Consider the following 23220-nt stretch of genomic DNA (forward strand, 5'->3'; position numbering starts at 1 on the left):
CTCTGCGTGGACTATGGCCTCACAGTGGCCAGTGAAGTCCTGGGCAACTTCAGATGGCCTGAAGACTATAGCCCAAGGTGCCAGCTCGGCCCTCCTTAGAGTAGTGAGTTCCAAGGTTTTTTCTCACTCCAACACATATTATGCCTTTTCACTTATTTATATTTGTTTAAAAAAATCAGCATATTAGGAGACCTAGAATTTAGAGGAAAGTTAACAGATCCCTAGATGCTGCTCTTCCTCTGCTGCCTCAAATCCCACTGCAGACGTGGCACACTGGATTTATACTGGTTTGCAGTTTGCTGATAACCCACCCGACTCGTCCCCAGAAAGGGCAGCAGCAGAGGCCCAAGATGCTTATGGGAAAACAAAAGGATTCATATAATGACTACATGCGTTATTTTCTATCTTAGTGAATTATTTGCCAGGAGAAAGGAGTAGTAGCTCTTCTTCGTGCCTAGAAGATGCTCTAAAAATAAATAAAGAGCAGAAGTAAAGCATTTAAAAGACCAGAGGGTTCAGGAAACTCATCCAGTCTGAAAAAGGTTCACGTCAACATGCTCCTATTTTTAAACAGCCTTAACTTCATTTGAAAGAAATGAAAACTTGGGAACTGAACCAAAGGGAACCATCTATCTACTTGGCTTCAGAGCAGAAGAGTCACAGAGTAGAAATTGCAAACAAACTGAGCATCACTGGAGACAAAGCTGATGGCCACCCTACCCTATTTACTTGCTTAACAGTTGCCATGACAAAGTGGCCACACCTAGGCTTTTGGATCAAGAACACGGAATTCTCTGATCCCAAATGCCTGTGATACATGTTGCCACTGCCTGTCTTCCTGTAAATTTAAAAAAAGAAAGAAAGAAAGGAAGGAAGGGAGGGAGGGAGGGAGGGAGGGGGAGAGAGAGAGAGAGAGAGAGAGAGAGAGAAAGGAAGAAAGAAAGAAAGAAAGAAAGAAAGAAAAAATGCAGTGAATAAGCAAGTAAACACAGGAAATCAATTTCACCTCCAAAACAGGATGGGGCAATCCTGGAGAATGACACAAAGGCCTGGCACAGCCCAGCTGGAGAAGGGGGCCCTGAAAGGCTTTAGCTGCACAATAGTAATATTCCCTATAGGGCAGCAGGCATTTCCTAGGTGTGCGTGTTTGTTTTAATTATAATTAACGAAACACGGCTGGGGGAGAAACAGCCCCCACCATCTCCCAGTGCATGAAGAAACGCGCATCAGCCACAGGCATCATGTGCCTGAAGTGCCAGTCACTTCAGAACAAATTGTGTTTTCTTCTCCAAACCCAAAGCCTGGCCCTTCACTAGTGGAGGCGTGGCCTTTATAAAGCCCCAGGGAGTCGATACAAAACTCTCTCTGCCTGAACTGGTCCCTTATGTTAAGGGCATTTAGGACTCTGCGTCCCTGTAAGATCACTCGTTCTAGTCTCAAACCAGGAGATCAATCCAAGAACTGATGCAAAACTTTGAACAACAGGTCCTGTCCAATAGGGCGAGTATCATTCATGGAGCAATGCAAGCTATGCTCCTTGCCATTAGGTTCGGGGGTCCCTGGTTTGCTGTTAATGAGGGTCAGTTGTGCTGGTGACCTAGGCCTTGGCTGGTCTCTGGTGATGATGCCCCCAAAGAAGCCAGCGTTAGCTTGCACAGCTGAAGAGAGATCTTATTTTGAGAAAGTGTCTTTGGGCTCATTCCAGTTTGAAAATAAGAGTGTGAAAAAAGAGATGGGTGAAGTCATCCCTAGCGGGGACCATGCACTGTCCTCAACCTCAGCTCAGTTCTGTTGCTGACGTGAGTATGGCCACAAGCTGCCAAACGCTGCTTCCCTCTGCTTGTGACAGAGCCAAGCAACCCAGCTGATTTACCGAGTAGAGCTCATTCAGGACCTTCATCAAATCATCTTGGAGCTGCTGGCCGACTTCTTTACTCTGCAAAGAAAGAGGAATGAAGGTTAATTGGGAAACAGAAGGAGGGAGGAGGTGGCAACAAAGGCAAGGGCAGCACGGGCTCTACAAATAACACAGACTCAATTAAGGCCCATTATTTAACCCAGCAAATCAGATAACCACTCTGATCAGACCAAATTATGGTCAGATTACTAAAAGAGTTTTAATAAAATGAAACGTGCCCCTTCTAGAGCCTAGCAAAGGAAATCGCGTGGAGGGAAAATGGCTTGTAGCCTTTGATTTTTCAATTGGTCCCCGAAGAGCAGGCCTGAAAGCCACAACCCACTTGGCAACAGTTGTTAGGTGGGACGAGCTTTCTTGAATCCTTGCAGTCAGGCTTTCCTGAGAATTGTGGAGGAAGGTAAGATGTGAAATAGGGTGAGATAGGCATGCGTATATAAACATCCAAAGACTTCCAAGTACCTGACTAAATAGGAGCCTCCAAGCAAGAAGAATTTATACCTCTTACTTGCTTTATTTCTACCTCAAACTCCCAGGGCAGTGGTACCTCAAACATGACTGGTTGCTAATGCTGATACTGATGATATATGTTAAGGGGCCTCCAACAGATTAATCTTAAGGAGTGGTGGCTCTCAGGTTCTTCGCTGCTGCCGCCCAGGGCTGGCATCTAACTACATGGGGAAAAGGGTAGAAATAGAGAAGAATAAGGAAGCAGGAAGGAAATGAGTCACGACTTTGATGCTGAGTGTTCTATGCCAAGCCCACGAGAGCAGGACATAAAACTGATTGGCATCACTGGGTCATTGAGAGGGGAAACCTTTGTTTTATCTTCTGCCAGCTCCTTCTAGTTCTTTCCTACTAAAAATCAGATACCAACAATGCCCTTCTAACAGAAGGTATAATACTACCTACCCCCTGGTACAGCTCAGCTCCCAGGCAAAGAAAGGAAGATGTCCTGCATGTCAGAAACATAATAATTTAAGATCTTGCTTTTTTTTTTCAAGATATATGACTTTAAAAATATTTTTTTCTGATTACAAAAGGAATATATTTATTGTAATAAATAAGAAAACTGTAGAAAACCTCAAAAAAGAAAAAGCAACCCTTAATTCCTACCGCTAAGAAATCACCACTCTAGACTTTGTTATACATTTTTCTCTCTACAATTTTTATGGAATTGGGATTGCATTATACACACTGTAACTTATCCACTTAGACATATGTTGTGAATATTTCCTTACATATTATTCTTCTATAGTATTATAATAGATTATATTGATGTAGTTCCTATATTCTTGGACATTTACTTTGCTTACTATTTTTTGTACTAAAACATGCTGTATTTAATTACTTTGTATATAATCTATGCACACACCTGTCATTATTTTCCCCTAGAAGTAACATTGCTGAGTCAAAGACTGCTAACTTATACCATTAAATTGCCCTTGGAAAAAACTGTACCCATTTAAAATACCAATAGAAGCATATAAGAATGTTTTTTACTTTTTTTGTCTTGAAAATTTGATATGGTATCCTCTTTTAATTTGCAGTCCTTTAATTCTAGTGAGCCTAAACCTTTTTTTACATGTTTAGCAGTCATTTTCACTCTTCCTTTATGCTTTGCCATTTTTCTATTAAGGAATTAATTATGGAATGTAACATATGTGTGACCTTTGTTGTGAGCAGACATGAATTTTTACACCTGGTAGTGTGGAGAGGGATGGAGGGAGCCCTGAATTGGCAATCACAAGACTCTTCTATTTCCAGCTCCTCCACTATCAGGAAAATAGCTTTGGACAACCTGGTCCATCTCTCTGGACCTCTGTTTTCTTTTCCATAAAATGAAAGTCTTTGGCTTAAACGTTCCTAAGGTCTTTTCCAACCTCTGCCATTCTATAATTCTTTGCCATCCTTTGCCTGGCTTCTTGAGTCCACATTAGATTCCAACACCCCCACTTCAGTGTACGGGGGGTTGGCCTTCCTCAACAGAGCACAAGATAATCAGCACGTTCTCCTTAGGGACCAAGATGCTCTACAGGGCTTCCCCGGTGGCACAGTGGTTGAGAGTCTGCCTGCCAATGCAGGGGACACAGGTTTGAGCCCTGGTCTGGGAAGATCCCACATGCCGCGGAGCAACTAGGCCCATGAGCCACAACTACTGAAACTGCACGTCTGGAGCTTGTGCTCCGCAACAAGAGAGGCCGCGACAGTGAGAGGCCCGTGCATCACGATGAAGAGTGGCCCCTGCTCGCCGCAACTAGAAGAAAGCCCACGCACAGAAATGAAGACCCAACACAGCCAAAAATAAATAAAATTAAAAAAAAAAAAAAAAAAGATGCTCTACCAAATGGATGGCTTCAGGAGTATCTTGCTAGCCTTAAATTTACTATTCCCAAATGACTCTCATTCAATGCCCTCAACCGCTGGAAGAAGCCGTAAGAGGAAACGTCTTTTTCCAGGATCTCACATACCAACCTCTCCCTCCCATTGTGAGGAGAGCTGAGCTCCATTGAAGCAGCAGAGGCCCAAGGAGTTGAAGTGAGGCAAAATGACTCACCAACCAGCCACAGATCAGCAACAAGGCCAGGAAGTGACCATGAGTATCATTTCCAAACACCCTGCCCTCCTGCCTCCAGGCCAACTCCCCCTGCCAGCCTCCCAGCCTCTCTTACACCTCCTGGTGTTTAGATGGCAGAGGTTACAGGAGAAAACTCCCATTCCTCTACCCTGCTGCTTACCCATGACTTAAATAACCTAGTCCCCAGAAGAGGTGGGAAGGAGAGGGGGAGAAAAAGCATAACCAATCAAACAGCAATTAAGCCCGGGCAGATGTTTCCTTTCGTGTACTGATTAGTTGGAAAAGGACCGACTCAACTATTATCCCTGTTTATTTGAACAGGCTGCTGAAGTGATTCTGACTTACTCTCCCTCTGGCTGCGGGCTGGGCTGGGAACACACGTGCTGTTAGCCAGGTTACAGTTATGATAAAGTCCCCAGCAATTGGGAGAAATTCTGACTCGAGGAGAGAGGCAGGAAATAGCCTGTACCTCTCCTTGCGCAGACGATAAAACGCCACCGTTCTGTATTTCAGAAACCTTAACTGTGTGCCTCTGGGGGCAAGCGTGGCCCCAGCGATCCCAGAAGGGCTTCCGTGCTGGCGGCTGCTGTGGAGCAGTTGTCAGAGCTGGGACGCTACAAGGGGGACCCACCCAAAGACAAGGAAGACATTTATTCCTGGGAACAACAGGACCTGATGAGGCCGAGTCCATGACAATGCAGACTGTGGAGCCTTTCCGTTTCCTATAACAAACAGCAAGGGGGCTTCCCTGGTGGCGCAGTGGTTGAGAGTCCGCCTGCCGATGCAGGGGACACGGGTTTGTGCCCCGGTCCGGCAATGATCCCACATGCCGCGGAGTGGCTGGGCCCGTGAGCCATGGCCGCTGAGCCTGCGCGTCCGGAGCCTGTGCTCCGCAACGGGAGAGGCCACAACAATGAGAGGCCCGCGTTCCGGAAAAAAAAAAAAAAAAAAAAAAAAGCTAAGGGATTTCTAGGCAGAAAAGAGAAAGAGAATTTACAGAGCAGTCTTTGTGCCCTATCATATAGCCTGCATCTCTTTTCTTTAAAATTTCTTGGAAGAGAATGAGTCATCTAAACATTGCAGGAAACCAAATAGAAGTCGAGGGAAAAAATTACTTTGGGCAAAATTTTTCTCTTAAATGTTCGCATAGTAATCTTTGCCTGGAAAAAAAAAAAAAGAAGAAGAAGAAGAGATGCCTAAATTTAGACCAGAGATGTGGCACAGTGAATGCTGGTTCTCTGGGATAGGAAGTGCCATGGTGTGCTCAGGAGGGAGCTTTTATTTTGAAACTCACCACAACTGTCTGGCCAGTGTGTCTCACAGGCCCCCACTCTGCCTGCTGCCGGGGCGGGGCTGATTGGAAGGCAGTGAGATTGTAACAGACCTGCCAGCTGTGTGCTTACAAAATGGGCAGGGAATCCTCCTTTTCCAACAGATAACAGCACTGGCCAACAGAACCGAAACACACAGCCTCATTTCCCAAAGACCATCAAGTCCTGAAACCTCCTCACTCACAAAAAGGATGCAGCAGCAGAAACGTAAGGACACATGCGGTTCTGTGGTCTGGGCTGCCGGGACACTGGTCACTCAACTTTGGAGCAATACATTTCCTGAGCTTGGATGGGTTTGTCTATGAGCATTTCCCAAAGAACACTGATTATGAAAGGGTTTTCAAACCAGTGCTCATCAGGGAGATTACCTACTACCTGATTCTCTAGGTACTTAGCTCAGCACTAGTATGCTTTCCAAGTTGGGGAGGAGGGGCTGTTGTTTACTGGCCATCTATACTACAAAGCTCTATTATCTGAAGGGGACAAAATTACCCCTTATTTGTATGAAAAAAAAAAAAAGAGGAAGTCATGTCTCTGCCATGTGGTGAGAGCTAATTTCAGCCCTGTCCCAAGGCTGAGCCCGTCAGCAGGTAGAAACAGTAGGATCATTTAGTTCTCTGCCGATTAGCCGGTGTCAGCAGATTTCCAAAAAGGAATCCAATTTTCAAGGGCATATATCTCCCTCCACCAGTGCTACACCCCCTTCCCTACCCCAAAGATACTTCTGAGACCAACTGTTAAAAAGACCTAAAAAAATGTAAAATTGAATTTACATTTACAGGTTTCAGAGGAAAGAGACATGAACCCTATACGAAGCTCTGACAGCCGGAGAAGTGCCACCAGATGTAGGGTCAGTTTCAGGGGCGCTGGCTCACCACTTCAAAGTGGCCAAGTTTCAAGAGCTGGAGCTTTGCCTGAAATACTTTTGGTGGGGAGGACAGGGCTAAAAGGAGTGGCTGTGTGGCAGCAGGGCTAGTGCTAGGTGATGGTGGGCACTGTGTCTGGCCCCTCCTCAGCCCATCAAAATAGGTGGTCCAGGATGCAGCCGTGAGGGTGCAGGGTGTGGTGATCCTGCGGGTCAGAGCTCAGGAGTGATTTCTAGATTTCCCTATGGCCACAATACTTGTATCTATGCGGGGGGACTCTTTCTATTCAGCTTTCACTCACTGATTAAGCTAGCACATGGTGGCTCTAGCAAGACTGTGCTCCGGTTATGCTCTGGGGAGCCCATGGTAGCATAAAATACAAATATACTGAATTGCAAGACACTTATAGAGAGGTAGGCTGGGAGCTGCCACGAAATAGACACCTGAAGTGCTTTTACCTTCTGAAGATAGGGTAGAACAGGATTTCAAAAAATACATTTTCAAAATTGTAATCCAGTATAACATGTGTGTGTCTACAGTAAAGGTCCTTTTTATGTGCAGTGCATTCTGATTTTTCCTATTCTTTTCTCCTCTTCAATTTTTTTAATGTTAGTCATAATTCACTAAATTCATTTTACAACTAATCAATGAGTCATTATACACAGGTTTAAAAATACTGGACACGCTACTTGGGGCATTGATAAAGAAAATAGTGGATTGAGGACTGAAGCCCACCAACCAAGACAAGTGCTAAGTAACTTGGCTCTCAAGGTGGCTAACTGCATGTTTTGAAGCAGGTTCAATTACTAGGTCCTGGCAAAGGCGGAAATGCTGTATTTTTAAGGAGTGATCAATAAAGAGTCCATTGGCAAATATTTCTAGAACACCTATTATGTGTCAAGTACTTGTGGTTTAACTGGAAATATAGTAGTATACAAAACAGTTTAAAAGTTTACAGTCTACTGAGAAAGATGGACATTAAGCTGATATCTGAGCCTATCAGAATGCAACTATTCCAGTCTCAAAAGCATTACTAGAAATGGAATTTCTTAAGTTAGTTTTCTAGTTCAAGATGAATTTGTTTCTATCTCAGCCAAGAGGTTTCCACACTTAACTCCAGAGCAAGCTAGATATTGAATCTAGCTTGCCAGAAACATGATTTCAAAAAAATCTTGCTATTACATAGCAAATCCCTTCTTTGAATTTGCCTTTCTAAGTTTCTAACAGATATTTCAGGTTGTAAAGATACTGCTTCAGTATAAGTGACTCCCAAAGCAGTCACATTTCATTTTTAAAGAGTCTCTTGAGCTTCTCAGAACCATACAAACTAAAAAACTCACCAGGTGCTCCTTCACTCAGAAGTGAATGGGTGTAGTTAAATTCTCTCAGTAACAAGAGTCATATTTTAAGAGAATAAAAGAAAATGTCAGAAACCTGACACAGTCTGAGACCCAATACCTGTCTCGGAATTTGTCTTTTGAAACACAACTGGTTTCTCAATTAGATTCCTGTTTAATTATCTAAAAAACTTAATCTAAAAAAATCCCAAAGCTACTAAAATATGAAACCATCTAAAACTAATGAAAGCGACAGATTATAACTTTTAAAACCATATTTCTTAAGTGCCCAGCCCACTGCTTTGTACACAGCAGCCAGTAAGGTAACCAGTTATTGAATCAATTAGGTAAACTTTTAGACTTAAACATTATGCTTTCACATAATCACAAGAATAAAACAATATAGCTGCGTTTACTTCACGTAGATTACTGAAAGTGGAAACTCCATCAGAAGTTATCCACGTGAACTCCCTCAGGTTACAGTTCACAGATGAGCCCAAAAAGTTGAAATGACTTTTCTGGGGTCGCACAGCTATCCAGTATCCTGTCTGGGACCACATGCAGTATTCAAAGAGGGTGAAACATGCAGGCACTAGAGCAGGGTTTGACTCCTGCTTCTACTTCCCATTTGTATCACCTTGGGTAAATTGTTTAACCACTCTATGCCTCAGCTTCTGCATCTGTAAAATAGGATAATAATGAGATAATGCATGTAAAGTGATTAAGGTAGAATCTAGCACTTAGTATGCTCAATAAATGTTAACCATTTTTTAAATTTATTTATTTATTTTTTGCGGTACGCGGGCCTCTCACTATTGTGGCCTCTCCTGTTGCGGAGCACAGGCTCTGGACGCACAGGCTGAGCAGCCATGGCTCACAGGCCCAGCCGCTCCGCGGCATGTGGGATCTTCCTGGACCGGGGCACGAACCCGTGTCCCCTGCATCAGCAGGCGGACTCTCAACCACTGTGCCACCAGGGAAGCCCCTGTTAGCTATTATTAATATTAGAATCCAGCCCTCTTAACACCCACTTGAAAGCTCTTTTCCACCAATGTGCTGCCTCCTGATGTACCCCCAAAACATATAATGATCTTGGTATGTGGAATTGGGAAGGCTCCCAGAAGCTAATCCCCAGGCAGAACTGCAGCTAAATCCCTCCAGTGGAGGGGCTCTATCAACCACAGGGAAGAAGAATCTTTGGTTTTCCTCATGCTGCTGATGCACAATCTATTCCCCTCCCCAGTTTCAGTAAGAACCAAAGTAAGAATAACTCTGTAAGAAATATGAAGTTTTCCTAAGGCGGAAGGGTAGGTGTTTAGCAAAAAGGAAGAAATTGGCGGGGGGTGTGGGGCAGTGGCTGTAGAGGCAAAATAAAAAGAATAGATTTACTTTCTATCTCTCTAGGCAGATTAAACAGGAAAGATCCTTCTCAGATGCACAACTGGGACTTGGTTCAATTGGGGTCATAAATTAAATGTCCAAAGGTAGGGTCTCCCTACTGTCTAGGTCAGAGAAGACAAAGAGTGCCCATTACTAAGTTCTGGTTTAATGAAATCCAAGAGCTTTCTCCTCTAGGGCACTTGTTTCTGAAAGCGATTTCCTTAAGGCTTTCCCAGAAGTTCTGGAATGTGTGAGTAGTCAGACTTAATAACCCACAGTAATGCTAGTGGGCCCTGGGAGAAAATCCATTCTTTGCCATGACAGTGAACGCTATGGATTCAATTTCTACCTCCTGTGGACGCTTACTATGCTCTGTTACAACTGACCAGAGCCTCTTGTCAGGGAAACATATGATTCGAACAAGGCTGAGTCCCACTGGACTAGGGCAGGGGTGGGGTGGGGGTAGGGGGACAGGAAGAGGCTGAAGGTCCTCTGCTCTCCCAAGACCTCAGATGGCAGAGTCTAAAACAAAGACCTATAAGAATCTGAATGTTCCCCCATAGTTGTTTCAATCTCTTGGAATGGCCTATTCTAATACTAAAAAATAAGCTGAAAGCAACATCCCTTAAAAGGAGACAATCAAGTCTGAGGCTTCATTTCTTAAACCACCACTATGATGCTTCTCTTGGCAAATTTCCATCTTTAACTCTTCTGGATAATGATTTCAGTGGGAGTGTAATAATGTCTTTAGGCCCTGATCTCCAGTGCCAAAGGATTTCTTGAGGTCGTATTGAAGATGAGTGATCACCCCATCTCCCGGTCAGGACACTAAAGGCATAGAAATGGTGTCTTGATGACCATGGCATCCTTGGGTAGACTGGGACACAGGGGACAAAAGACACAAAGACAAACAGGCAACATGAGAGCACAAATCTCTCGGCAGCTGTAAAATGGACTCTAGAGGAAAAATAATCAATGGGTTGGAACTGGGCAAGAAAGAAAAAAAAAACCAAAAAGCCAGAATGATATGGTGGATGTAAGCATATGCCCGTCTACAGTAAGGAATTCCAGGAGCTGGGTGATGGGAAGAATACCCCTGTGGCTCCCAGTTGACTGCGAGGAGGCTGGAAGCATAGGAGTTAATAGAGCTCATCTGAAAGCTGGCAGCATGAACACGGCATGGGAGGCGGCCTGGTAGGAAGTAAAATAGTCAGCAGCACCCATACAGGAAATGCCTGGGTTGCTGGGAAAATCGCTGATTAGATACTTTAAAGAGGAACCTGGCAGCAAAGTCAGTTCATTGAGGGATCTGTGTAGTTCTACTTTTGGAGTTGTCTTAGAATTCCTTCCAGAGAAAAGGAGGAGCAGAGGGTTTAATTATGGAAAGAGCATCTTGATACTTCAGGTGCCAGAGTTGGACCGGAGAGGAGCAAAAAAGCCAACTCTGGGAGATAAATAGAGTTCTTCACTGGCAGAAGATTAGAATGCATTTCCTTGGGGCTGGGGTGGAACTCTGAGTCTGGACAGCTTTCTTCAGTGACAGTGGTGGTCTGTACCCTTTCGTCTTTGTCCACACTGTGTCCACATGCGCAGCCACTCCCATCAGTCTACGGACAGTTAAAAAAATCTACGTCCTTGGAGAAGGGCACCTTCCCTCATCCCCAGTGAAAAATCAGTGAATTGTGAGAAGGAGGATGTCCAGAGTTTGGAACTGACGATTTCCATTCCCCAGCTCTAAGTGCTTCAATTTTTCCTCTTCACTTCAGGCTTTATAAATTTTCCAGGTCCACCAATAGAACGTGTATCTGACTGCAGTTGCCAGGCATAGGGCCCATATATGTCATTTAGGCCAGGTTTGTTCATTGTTTTTCAAATCTTCTTTATCTTTACGGATTTTGTGTGTGTGTGTGTGTTTTGTCTATTTGATTATTCAGTAAGTCAGGTGTATTAAGCCTCCCACTGGGGTTGATGATTTGTCTATTTCTCCTTTTAATTCCATCCATTTTTGATTTATATGTTTTAAGTTCGCATTATTGATTCTTCCCGGTAACTTGAATCTTTAATTATTATGAAATATCCTTCTTTATCTCTAATAATACTTTTTGCATTAAAATCTATCTTGTCTGATTTTATCAGAACTATCTTTTCCCATCATTTTGCTTTAACTCTTTCTATATCCTTATATTTAACTCTGTCTATATCCTTATATTTAAGGTGCGGCTTTTCATGTTTCAGTTTTGTTTGTTTAAAATCTGTTTTTTAATTCTGCATGAGTCTGTTTACAGTCATTGTAATTACTGATACATTTAGGTTTAAATCCACCAACTAGCTGTATGCTATTTGTTCTATTTTCTCTCATTTTTTACCTTCTTTTTTCCTTCTAATTAAAAAAAATCAGTAAAAGTCACTCTTGGTTTATTCTCTGTACACAAATGTACAAAGTGGGTAACCACCACCACAGTTAAGACATAGAACAGTTCCATCACCCACCAAAAAATTCACTCATGCTGCCCCTTTATTGTCAAACTCTCCTCTACCCTTAATCCCTGGAAGCCACTGCTGTGTTCTATATTCCTATAGTTTTCTCTTTACCAGAATCTTTCTTACCCTCTTTTGGCTAGTTTTTATTTATCAAGTTTCCCCCTCTCTTAGATTGGTTGAGATACTATTTCTTTAGTGATAACCCTAAATTATAACATACATCCTTGACTTGCCAAAGTCTAATATAAATTAATACTCTTACCACTTCCAGGACAATACCTTTAAACCTATTTCCCCATCTCTGCCTGGGCACAGATTCTATTGTTGCCATTTACATTAATTTTATGTATGTTTAAAACCCTGCAATAAATTATTTTTTTAAAGTCAGTATTCATTTAGATGTATACTTTTTGTTTCTCTTCACTTTTTCCTGCATCTCCAAGCTTCTATCTGGGATTCATTTTATTTCTGCCTAAAGAATACCATTCAGTATTTCTTTTAGTGCAAGTTCTGCTGACGATAAGTTATATTCGATTTTTCTTGTCTGAAACTGTCTAGTTCACCTTCATTTTTTTTTTTTTTTTTTTCGGTACGCGGGCCTCTCACTGTCGCGGCCTCTCCCGTTGCGGAGCACAGGCTCCGGACGCGCAGGCCCAGCGGCCACGGCTCACGGGCCCAGCCGCTCCGCGGCATGCGGGATCCTCCCGGACCGGGGCACGAACCCGTGTCCCCTGCATCGGCAGGCAGACTCTCAACCACTGCGCCACCAGGGAAGCCCTCACCTTCATTTTTGAAGGTTATTTCTTTCAGCATCACTCTGCTGTCTCTTTTCTTTTATTGTTTCCGTTGTGAAGTCAGCTGTCAGCTTTGCTATCTCTCCTTTGAAGGTAATATGCCTTTTTCCCCCCCTTTGGCTGTTTTTAAGATTTCTCTCTGTCATAGTTTTCAGCAACTTTACTCTAATGTGCCTACATGTAATTTTCTTTGTATTTATCCTGCTTGGGGTTCATAATCCTTCTTCAATCTGTGACTTGATGTCTCTTCTTAGGTTGGGACAACTCATAGCTTTTATCTCTTCAAATATTGCTTCTACCCCATTCCCTCTGTTCTCTTCTTCTGGAACTTCAAATGTATGCATATTAGGCCTATTTACCATATCCCACAAGTCTCCTATGCTCTTTTTTTGTTTTGTTTTGATTTTGGTATTTTCCATCCTTTTTCTCTTTCTAAGCTTCCGTATGCATTTTTTTCTGACCTATCTTCCAATTCATTAATTCTTTTCTTTTTTAAAAAATTTATTTATTATTTATATATTTTTTGGCTGCGTCGGGTCTTAGTTGCGGCACGCGGGATCTTGGTTGAGGCATGTGGGATCTTTCATTACGGTGCGTGGGCTTCTCTCTAGTTGTGGCATGCAGGTTTTCTCTTCTCTAGTTGTGGCGTGCAAGTTTTCTCTTCTCTGGTTGTGGCACACAGGTTTTCTCTTCTCTAGTTGTGGTGCGCAGGTTCCAGAGTGTGTGGGCTGTGTAGTTTGCAGCACACAGGCTCTCTAGTTGAGGTGTGCAAGCTCAGCAGTTGTGATGCGTGGGTGCCTGCAGCCTGTGGGATCCTAGTTCCCTGACCAGGGATCAAACCCACGCCCCCTGCATTGTTAGGTGGATTCTTTACCACTGGACCACCAGTGAAGTCCCCAATTCATTGATTCTTTAGTCAGCTCTGTCTAACCTGCTATTTAATCCACATTGAGCTCTTTATTTTAGTTACTATATTTTTCAGCACTAAAATTTCTGTTTGATTCTTCTTGTTTTTAACATTGAGATAAAACTCACATACCATAAATTCACCTTTTTTTAAAATTTTATTTTATTTTTTTGCGGTACGCGGGCCTCTCATTGCTGTGGCCTCTCCCTCTGCGTAGCACAGGCTCCGGACGCGCAGGCTCAGCAGTCATGGCTCACGGGCCCAGCCGCTCCGTGGCATGTGGGATCCTCCCGGACCGGGGCACGAACCCACATCCCCTGCATCAGCAGGCGGACTCTCAACCACTGTGCCACCAGGGAAGCCCAAATTCACCATTTTAAAGTGTATGATTCAGTGGTTTTAGTATATTCACAAGGTTGTGCAACAGTCACCACTATTTAATTCCGGAACATTTCATCACCAAAAAGAGAAGGCTCTCACCTGAGCCCTTCCTCCAACTCCTGGCAACCATTAAGCTACTTTCTGTCTCTATGGATTTGCCCATTCTGGATATTTCCTATAAATAGAATCATGTAATATGTGTTTTTAAGGTTCATCTATGTTGTAGCACATATCAGTACTTTCTTCCTTTTTATGGCTGAGTACTATTCCATTGTATGGATACGCCACATTTTGTTTACCTGTTAATTAGCTGATGAACATTTGGATTGTTTCCAAATGTTCATCAACTGCTTATTATGAATAATTCTGTTATGAACATTCATGTACAAGTTTCTGTGTGGGCATGTTTTCAGATATCTTGAGTATACATCTAGGAGTGGAATTGCTTGGTCATAGGGTAACTCTATGCTTAAGTTTTTGCGTAAGTTTGGCTTAAGTTTTTGAGGAATTGCCAATCTGTTTTTCATAGCATCTGCACCATTTTACAATCCCACCAGCAATGTATGAGGGTTCCAATTTCTCCACATCGTTGCCAACACTTATTCTTTTCTTATTTTTATTTTTGAATTATAGCCATCCTGGTGGGTGTGAAGTGGGATTTCATTGCGGTTTTGACTTACAGTTCCCTAATGACTAACAATGGTGATCATCTTTTCATGTGCTTCTTGGCCATTTGTATACCTTCTTTGGAGAAATGTCTATGCAAGCTTTTTGCCTTTTTAAAGATTGGGTTGTTTCTCTCTTTATTGTTGAGTTGTAAGAGTTCTTTATATATTCTGGATACTAGATCCTTATCAGACACATGATTTGAAAATATTTTCTCCCATTCTATAGGTTGTCTTTTCATTTTTTTGATAGTGTCCTTTGAAGCACAAAAGTTTATAATTTTGATGAACTTAAATTTATGTACTTTTTCCTTTTGGTGCTTATGTTTGGTGTCATATCTAAAAAACCATTACCTAATCCCAGGTCACAAAGATTTATGCCTACGTTTTCTTCTAAAAGTTTTAGCTCTTACATTTATACCTTCAATCTATTTTGAGTTGTTTGATTCTTTTTTTATAACTTTCCAGTTTTTTGTTATTATTTGTTTTCATAAACATAGTTAATTTAAAGTTTGTCTGATAACCATTATATGGACCTCCTGTAGGTCTATTGTTTTTCTTAGTAGCATTGCATATACAAAACAATGAGAGATATTAGGCCTAGGATGACAGCACTGTCCACTAGAGAGGATTTAAATTTGCTTATAGCCACTAGATATCTTAGATCAACTTAATCCAATTAGAGATTAAGATAATTTGCAGCTAGGTTTCAGTCCCTGTGAGCCTGCTAAAGTCTGTTTCTGGTTCACTGTTCTACTAAATTATATCCCTGTGGGGTTCCAAAGCCTGAGGAAGTTTACCAGGGCTCCCCTTCCTCAGCCTGAATTCCAATTTTTGTCCTGTTAGCCCTATAAGGCTATTAAAAGCTCTGCTTGGCTTCTCTTCTAGAATAACAGATACCTCTTAGGCAAAAGCAGCTTCAAAGAAGCAGAAGGGCTAGTCTGAGTTACCTAAACTGCCATTTCTAGTAGCAAAACTCAAAGTTTAAACTTTGAAGACAGACATTATCTTTATGTGTAGCCCTCACCAGGTCCAGTGCAATGTTGGATACCTAATAAGTATGCTTTGTATGAAAGAAAGAATGGATACTGGTGAAAGTGAAGGCTTACCACATTTATGTTTTAAAGTTGTTCATTTCCTAGGATATGGTAACCAAAATACTCTGGTAAAACAAGAGAGAAGCAAGCTTGAGGTTTTAAATATGGTTCTTCATTACTTCCTTAGAGGCTTTTCAAAAACCACGATCTATCAAAGGATAGGAGAGGGATGAATCCACCTCATATAAAGGGCATATTTGAAATTAGCTGTAGTGATTGAGAATCCAGATTTAAATCTCAGGCATTCTCTGGTAACCCGAAGTCCACCAAATGGAGGAACTCCCCATGAAGTTCTGAAAATGAGCACATATAAAAGTCTCATACGGGGCCATTTGGGGCTTGAAGAGGTTTGGCCATCTAGTTCCTGGGACATATGTGAAAATAGCTCCACCAACTATGAAAAGGAATTCCTGAATTCCTTAACAGCACACTGGCCTTTCTTAAGTGACACGAGAATAAAAACAGAAAAAAGTAATCATTGACTTCTAATTCTCCAATAAGTGGCCATATGCTGCTGATTTTTCCTTTACGATATATGTAACATCTGTCTCCTTTCCATTCCTCCTGCCACTGCTACCACATTGTGGGCCCTTATTACCCTGCCCCTGGATTAGAGGCCCAGTCTTTCTGAAATAGCAGCTCTATTATATCATTTTCCTATGAATAAATCTTCCTTGGTTCCCAAGTGCTCTCCTCATAAATACTCTGGTTTAGCCGAACTATTTTACTCACCACCCTCTGAAGAGTCCTCACACATTCCTGCGCTCTCTTTTGTCCTGAAATCTGTTCTTTCCATACGGAATGTCCTTCCACTCTAACTCCCCCTCCACACTCATGAACTCCTCACTTTTCCATCTCTAATTATGAAATCATTTTCATTTTCAAATTTCACCTGTCTACTTACTGTATGTAAAGCATTTACTGTAGCTGGCACAGGATAAATCTTCAATATATATTCTTAAAAGAAAACTGAGTGTGTGTGTGGGCAGGGATATAATTTTCAATCAATGGTGATATGGAAATTGCATGTCTACTTTTCAAAAAATTAAGTTGTGTCCTACCTCACATTATATATAAAAATTGATTTCGTGGAGATGGCTTAAAGACTATAATGTGAAAGACAAAACTATAAGCAGATAATACAATGGAATATCTTCAGGACCTTAGGGCAGGAAAGCCTTTCTTAAATATGGCAGAAAAAGCACTAATCATAAAGAAAAACGAATGTAACTACATTAACATGAAGACCTTTTACTAACCAGTAGAAAATATGAAAAGGAAAAGACAAGACCTAGTGTAGGAGAATATATGTCTAGCTATATAACCAATAAAAGGATTAATATTCCAGGTAGGCACTTCGTAAAAGAATATATTTAAATGGTCAATAAAAATAAGAAAAGGCCCTCAAACTCATTAGTTATCAGATTGTTGTAAATTAAAACCAATATGACAATAGCTAAAATTAAAAGTAAAACTACAGCTAAAGTTAAAAATCTGACCATGCTAAACATTGGCAAGGAGGTAGAAGAATGAAACTCTCATACATTGCTGGCGGGGGTGAAAGTTACTAATAACTACTTTGGGAAATAGTTTAGCATTATATAAAAAAGAAGATATGCCTATTTTTTAAACCAGCAATTCCACTACTTGGTATACACCCTAGAAATCTGAGCATATGTACACCAGTATGCACATACAAGAATGTTCACCATAGCATAGTTTGCATTAGTCCCAACTGAAAACAACCTAAATGCCCATTGATAACAAAATGGATAAGTAACTTGTGGTGAATTCATAAATGGAACCCTACAGCAATGAAAATAAACAAGGTACAGTTATATGCAACAGAATGGATGACTCTCACAAACTGTGGCAAGCAGAAGTAGCAAGACACAAAGGGATGCATACAGTATAATTCCACTTATGTAAAGTTCAGAAACAGGCAAAATTAAATTATGCTGTTTAAAGGTGAATACCTAGAGGCTATAATTTAAGAAAAGCAAGAAAATAATTATCACAAAGTTAGGATAGTGGGGAGGAATAGAGAGAGCTGTGACTGGGGAATATAGCAGGGACTTTTGAGGTGCTGATAAGATTATGTATTGACCTGTGTGGTTAGTTACTTTGGTGTTTGCTTTATTATTACTCAGTTACTATACCCATATATTTTACATACTTTTCTATACCTATATTTCAAATTTAAAAACTGAAAAACAGAAGAGTTCCATGATTGATTGGTGATATCTATCACAAATGTAGGAAAGAAGTTTTTGCTGATACACATTGGTTCACAGGCCTTCCTTCAACAACCAAGCTGAATATGACTCCTCCTTTACTGCCTGTCCCATATTCTCTAGCAATTATTATCAGTGCCATTTATTGGACACATGATATCTACAATGCCTTGATTACAGCTATTTATGCAAATGTCTTCTTCCCTTTCAACTACAGCATAAGCTTCTGAGGGATCTGGACTATTTCTTGCAATTAGTAATTAATAAAAAGAGTTAATTGTAGCTTACATTTACCTAGTGCTTAGTGTGAGTTAACCATTTACAGGCATAACCTTATTTAATCTTTGTAATAACTCTATGAGGTATGTTATTATCTCCATCTTATAGATACTAAATCTTGCAGTGGTTATTTGTCCATGGGAAGAGCTATGAAATGGCAGAGTTAGAATTTGAACCCACAAATTCCTGTTCAATGCTATTTTGTCAGATTTGTATTTTCCTCATCTTGTACAATGCCTTGCATATAGTAAGCACCCAATAATTATTTATTAAGTGAACATGAGAGGATGAAGGGCTGTAAGCTTTCATAGCAAGAAAGAGAGGGATAGTACAAAAGAATATCCTTAATGCATCAGTTTTTAAATCCTCAGGTATATGTATAAAAGATTATGATCCTATCTGTTAAAAAGAGAATTATATATGTTAGCCATAAAAATTAGCTGCTATGGGCTTCCCTGGTGGCGCAGTGGTTGAGAGTCCGCCTGTCGATGCAGGGGACACGGGTTCCTGCCCCGGTCCGGGAAGATCCCACAGGCCGCGGAGCGGCTGGGCCCATAAGCCATGGCCACTGAGCCTGCGCATCCGGAGCCTGTGCTCCGCAACAGGAGAGGCCACAACAGTGAGAAGCCCGCGTACCGGTAAAAAAAAAAAAAAAAAAAAAAATTAGCTGCTAGGATATTATGGTTATAAGGAGGGGATCCAAAACTTAATGAGCTTTAAATCCATTCACTGTATTTGGATGGCTGGCAGTTCAAAGGGCAAATGGCAAACGCATATCTCGTAAAGCACCCTGGCCATCGTGCAGACAGAATCGAGCCAAGGGGTGACCGATTGCTGCATTCCCACCAATGCAGTGGCTCTATGCAAGCCCTGAACAGTTCATCTGTTCTTTGCTTTGGTCTTGGGACTTCAGGATGAATAGGATGAGGATGGGGGTAAATGACAAGGGCGAGCACTGTCTTGGGGGCACTGCTCTACAGAGTTCAGGCAGCAATCTTCTTGGGGAGCCCCAAGGAAGGGAGTGGAAAGAGGCTTAAGACAATGGGTGCTTTCAGGAGTTCCCTTAGTACCCAGAGGAGAAGAGAGGAGCAGAGGGAAGGTTCAAACACCCAGGGGAAAGGAAACCACTTTTTGATCCATTCCAAAAACAAGGATTGTGATCAAAGAATCAATTGCTGAAGTTATAGCAGAAAGAAAGCAACAACGGGCCTTCCCGTATTTCTGTCTTTCCATGCCAGGCTGTCCTCTCCCCCGATCATCCCCACCCCCCAACTCCTGGGGACAATTGAGCTGTGTCTCTGGTATGCGTGGAGCTGCAGGTCATGGCCATATTTAACGAGAACATTCATTCTCCACAGGCTCTACAGGGCTCCTCAAAACACCCTTTGTGTCACTGTGCCTTTCTCTCCACCCCCCTTGACACTAATTTAATCAAGATGTCCTAGCTCGTAGATGGGGAGGACTCGTCAGTTCCGCATTCTTTGTGGCATTAGGGTTTTGAAGCAAAATATGTAGAGTTGAAACCAGCAAGCCGAGGAGATGGGGTCAGGGTCTCCAAGCCAGAGCATGCCAACCTTTTGTGTAAACACTAGGCTTAAAGAGTGCACTAGGTTTGTGACATACTCTTATAATTTTTAATTAACCCTAAATATTCTAGTAAGGTTGAGAAATATTTCTTAGGCAAGTACACAGGCAATCAGGAGAGAAAAAAAAGAAAGAAATGAAAGAAAAAAGAAAGAAAGAAAGAAAGAGAGAAAGAGAGAGAGAGGGAGGGAGGGAGGGAGGAAGGAAGAAAGAAAGGAAGGAAGAAAGGAAGAGAGAAGGAAAGCCAAACAAAAAACAAAGGAAAAATAGAGATGATAGGATTAAAATAAAGGATAGGATTTACACATCAGCACTGTTTCTAGAATGCAGAACTAGAAAAGAGCAGCTCGTTGCCTGCTCTTTCTCTCCTAGTCTCCACTCCACTCATCCATAATTTTGCAAAATTTGAAAACTTCAATTGCCTTACCTACAAACCAGATTTTAATTCAAATGTGCCTTTCTTAGCTGCTTCTCTAGACCACAGCCAGAAGTGAATCTCAAAATTGTGGCAGGGAATTAAACTAGTAAGAAAAATAAACAAGGAGCCCATCTGGAGCCCTGGGTCCCTGCCCAGGTTACCTGATTCCTAGTCTGATGTTCTTTTCCTATGCTGTGGTATCTCCCCAAAAGAACCTCACTGCTCAGCACCACTTTCCTGAGTTGATTTGTGGATGCCCAGCTGAGCCTCTGAAGCCTGAGTCTTGTGCGCCAGGAGTCAAATTCAAGGAAGGCAGGAGGCAGGCCTGGGGATCTCAGACAACCTATCTGAGGAACTGATTTGGATATGTGTTGAAATTCTTCTCGTCAACCACAGATCCATTTCGTCATGACCTCTCGCTGGGGACATATAACCAATTCCCCTCCATTATCTGCTTGCCAGTTTAATCAGCTCACATCACCATGGACAGAAATATAGTCAAAGGGCTATTGTTTCACAACCCATGAGAGGATTTTCAGAAACCTAGCAAGCAGGACTCTAGATTACAAGAGGGGTGTATCCTCCACAGCTTTTGGAGGAAAAAGAAGCTTGAGCTCAATTCTATCTCCTCTTGCCTAGATCAAGTAAGCAATTGGCCTGGGATCAGGAATAACCCTAAATGCTTAGACTAATCCCCAAATTCCCATGTAATTCTACAAACCCAATTAACCTCCCAGGCATGAAAAACTAAAATGATTTTCAGCACCCTTGCAAAGCTGTGCTAAAAAAGTTCACTACCCTCTAGTAAACAAACATCTTCTCCAAGCAGCTTAAGGTAAGAACTGAGCCTCTGCCCTTCCCCCACCTCTTTTTGCTGACTTGCATATTTTCTCTATTTTTCTGGAAAAACTGATAAGAAATGCTTCCCTGATACTGTCAAATCATGACTATGGCCTATAGCCCTGGCTTTTATGTTAAGGCAAAGAGAGGATACCAGCTAAGCTAACAAGTGGCAGAAATTTGGGAAAAGGGCCAGTGGAAGCAGCCGCTGGGATATGGAGAACAATATCTCAGTTTACCATATTCTATAACCAAACGGTGAGCACATCTGCACTGGAGATTAGAAACGGCTCTGGGTTGAACAAAAGGTATTTGGCCTAAGAGCTGTCCAAGAGGAGAAGCAACACCTTGTGAAACTTCATTTAATGAGATGTACAATATATTTAATAAAGTTAGCTACGCTAGTTCTTACAAGAATAACCCAGTGGTTATATAGAGATAATCTAGAGAAAATGTGATTGTTTTTTTCCTATTTCAAAATTTTTCCAGCATTTAAATCTATAACCCAAAATGTAAGCCCTGCACACTCTGATTCCAAATACAGCTGGAATGTCTCTTCCCCATCTTCTCCATGACTCCTCCCACTGCCTTAATTCAGGACCCCATCATCTCTTACATCAACTATCAAGACAGTTTTATTATAACTGTTCTTGCTTTTCTAAACTCTCTCACATCCAAACATTTCAGCGTAATCTTTCTAAAAGGCAAATCTGTCCATGGTACTCCCTTGGTAAAACCCATTACTGGGATTCTTTCAGTTAAGAAGCATTTATAGATGCTAATAAGTAGTGGGCAAAGATGAGGAGAAATAGGATATTTACATTGTCTCAAAGATTCTTTTCACAAGTTATTTGAAGTGCAAAGGGAAAGAAAGTAACTTACAGTAAAACAATCTGGCAGAAACCTACCTTAACCAAGCAATCAGAATGATCACCACTAGTAATGGAAAAAATCAACGGGAAGCGGCTCCTGATAAAATACGCAGTATCACTTCTGTGGTGTTCGTGCCAAAACCCGCTTAATCAGATCTAATCATGAGGAAATAGCAGACAAACCAAAACTGAGGGACATTCAACAAAATAACTGGCCAGCACTCTTCAAAAGTGTCAGTCATGAAAGACAAAGGAAGACAGAGGAAATGTCAGTGATTAGAGGGGACTAGGGAGACAGTAAAACTTAGCACAATGTGTGATCCTGACCTGGCCGCTGAACCAGAAACTGGACATGAGTGGGGCAACTGGTAAAATTTGATCCAGACCAGTACATTAGGCAATAGTATTGGATCAGTGTTAAGTTCCTGATTTTGATCATTGTACTGTAGTTATAAGAGATTTTAACATTTTGGTGAAGGGTATACAGGAATTTTTGTACTGCTTTTGCAACTTTTCTCTAAGTCTGAAGTTACTTTCCAAATGAAAAGTTAAAAAAAAAGCAAAAACCACAATAACATTATGAGCCTTCCCCTTTGCTGGCTTCAGACTCTAAGCTCTTTAGTGAGGCATGCAAGGCCGGCCTGATTCTTCCGCCTCATCACTTGCCATCTCCTACAAGGGTTCTGTGCTCAGCCATCCTCACCCATAGCACCTATTAATTCCAGGACACTATTTGCTTGTCTCATCTCCCAGGAATCCCTATTCACCACCACACCCCCCTCTCTCTCCCCCACTAAGACTCACACAACTTGGTAAGGCAAACCTCAGCTCATGCTTTCCTCCATGAGGAACCCATTATTATACTGTACTATCATGGTTCACTTGTGGATCTGTTTCTCCCACTAGACTCTGCTCTTAGGTCAAGAACCTCGCCATGCCATCTTCCCAATCCCTAGCAAAGGGCCACATAGAGTCAGAACTCAAACACTGTTTGTTGTGCAAACATATTGTCTTCACTTAGAACTCTCTAACGGTTTACCACTTTCCTAAAAATTCCCACACTTCATTACAGAATTTCAGGAAGAAATCTTAGAAAGATGACTCCAAACCCTTATTTTAGCAGATTAGAAAACCAAGTCTTAGAAAGATTAAAAAGTGAGGTCACACTGTGAGTCAGTGTGAAAGCTGGGAAAAGACCCTCACTCCCAGATCAGGGTCTTCTTTGATTCGTAAACTACAACAGAGGCCTCTCTCCTCCAAA

General features: G+C 41.8%; 1 protein-coding gene across 1 annotated transcript in view; it reads right to left on the reverse strand.

The window, feature by feature from the left end:
* The window catches only part of SRGAP2 (SLIT-ROBO Rho GTPase activating protein 2), a 235465-nt gene that overhangs the window by 75076 nt on the left and 137169 nt on the right, over positions 1–23220 (reverse strand). Inside the window, exon 4 of the mRNA XM_082654624.1 lies at positions 1874–1936. Within this exon, the coding sequence (XP_082510750.1) occupies positions 1874–1936 (63 nt within the window). The remainder of the gene's footprint in view (positions 1–1873; positions 1937–23220) is intronic.

Source organism: Grampus griseus, assembly GCF_964374135.1.
Source record: "Grampus griseus genome assembly, chromosome: 1".
In the NCBI taxonomy this organism is placed as follows: domain Eukaryota; kingdom Metazoa; phylum Chordata; class Mammalia; order Artiodactyla; family Delphinidae; genus Grampus; species Grampus griseus.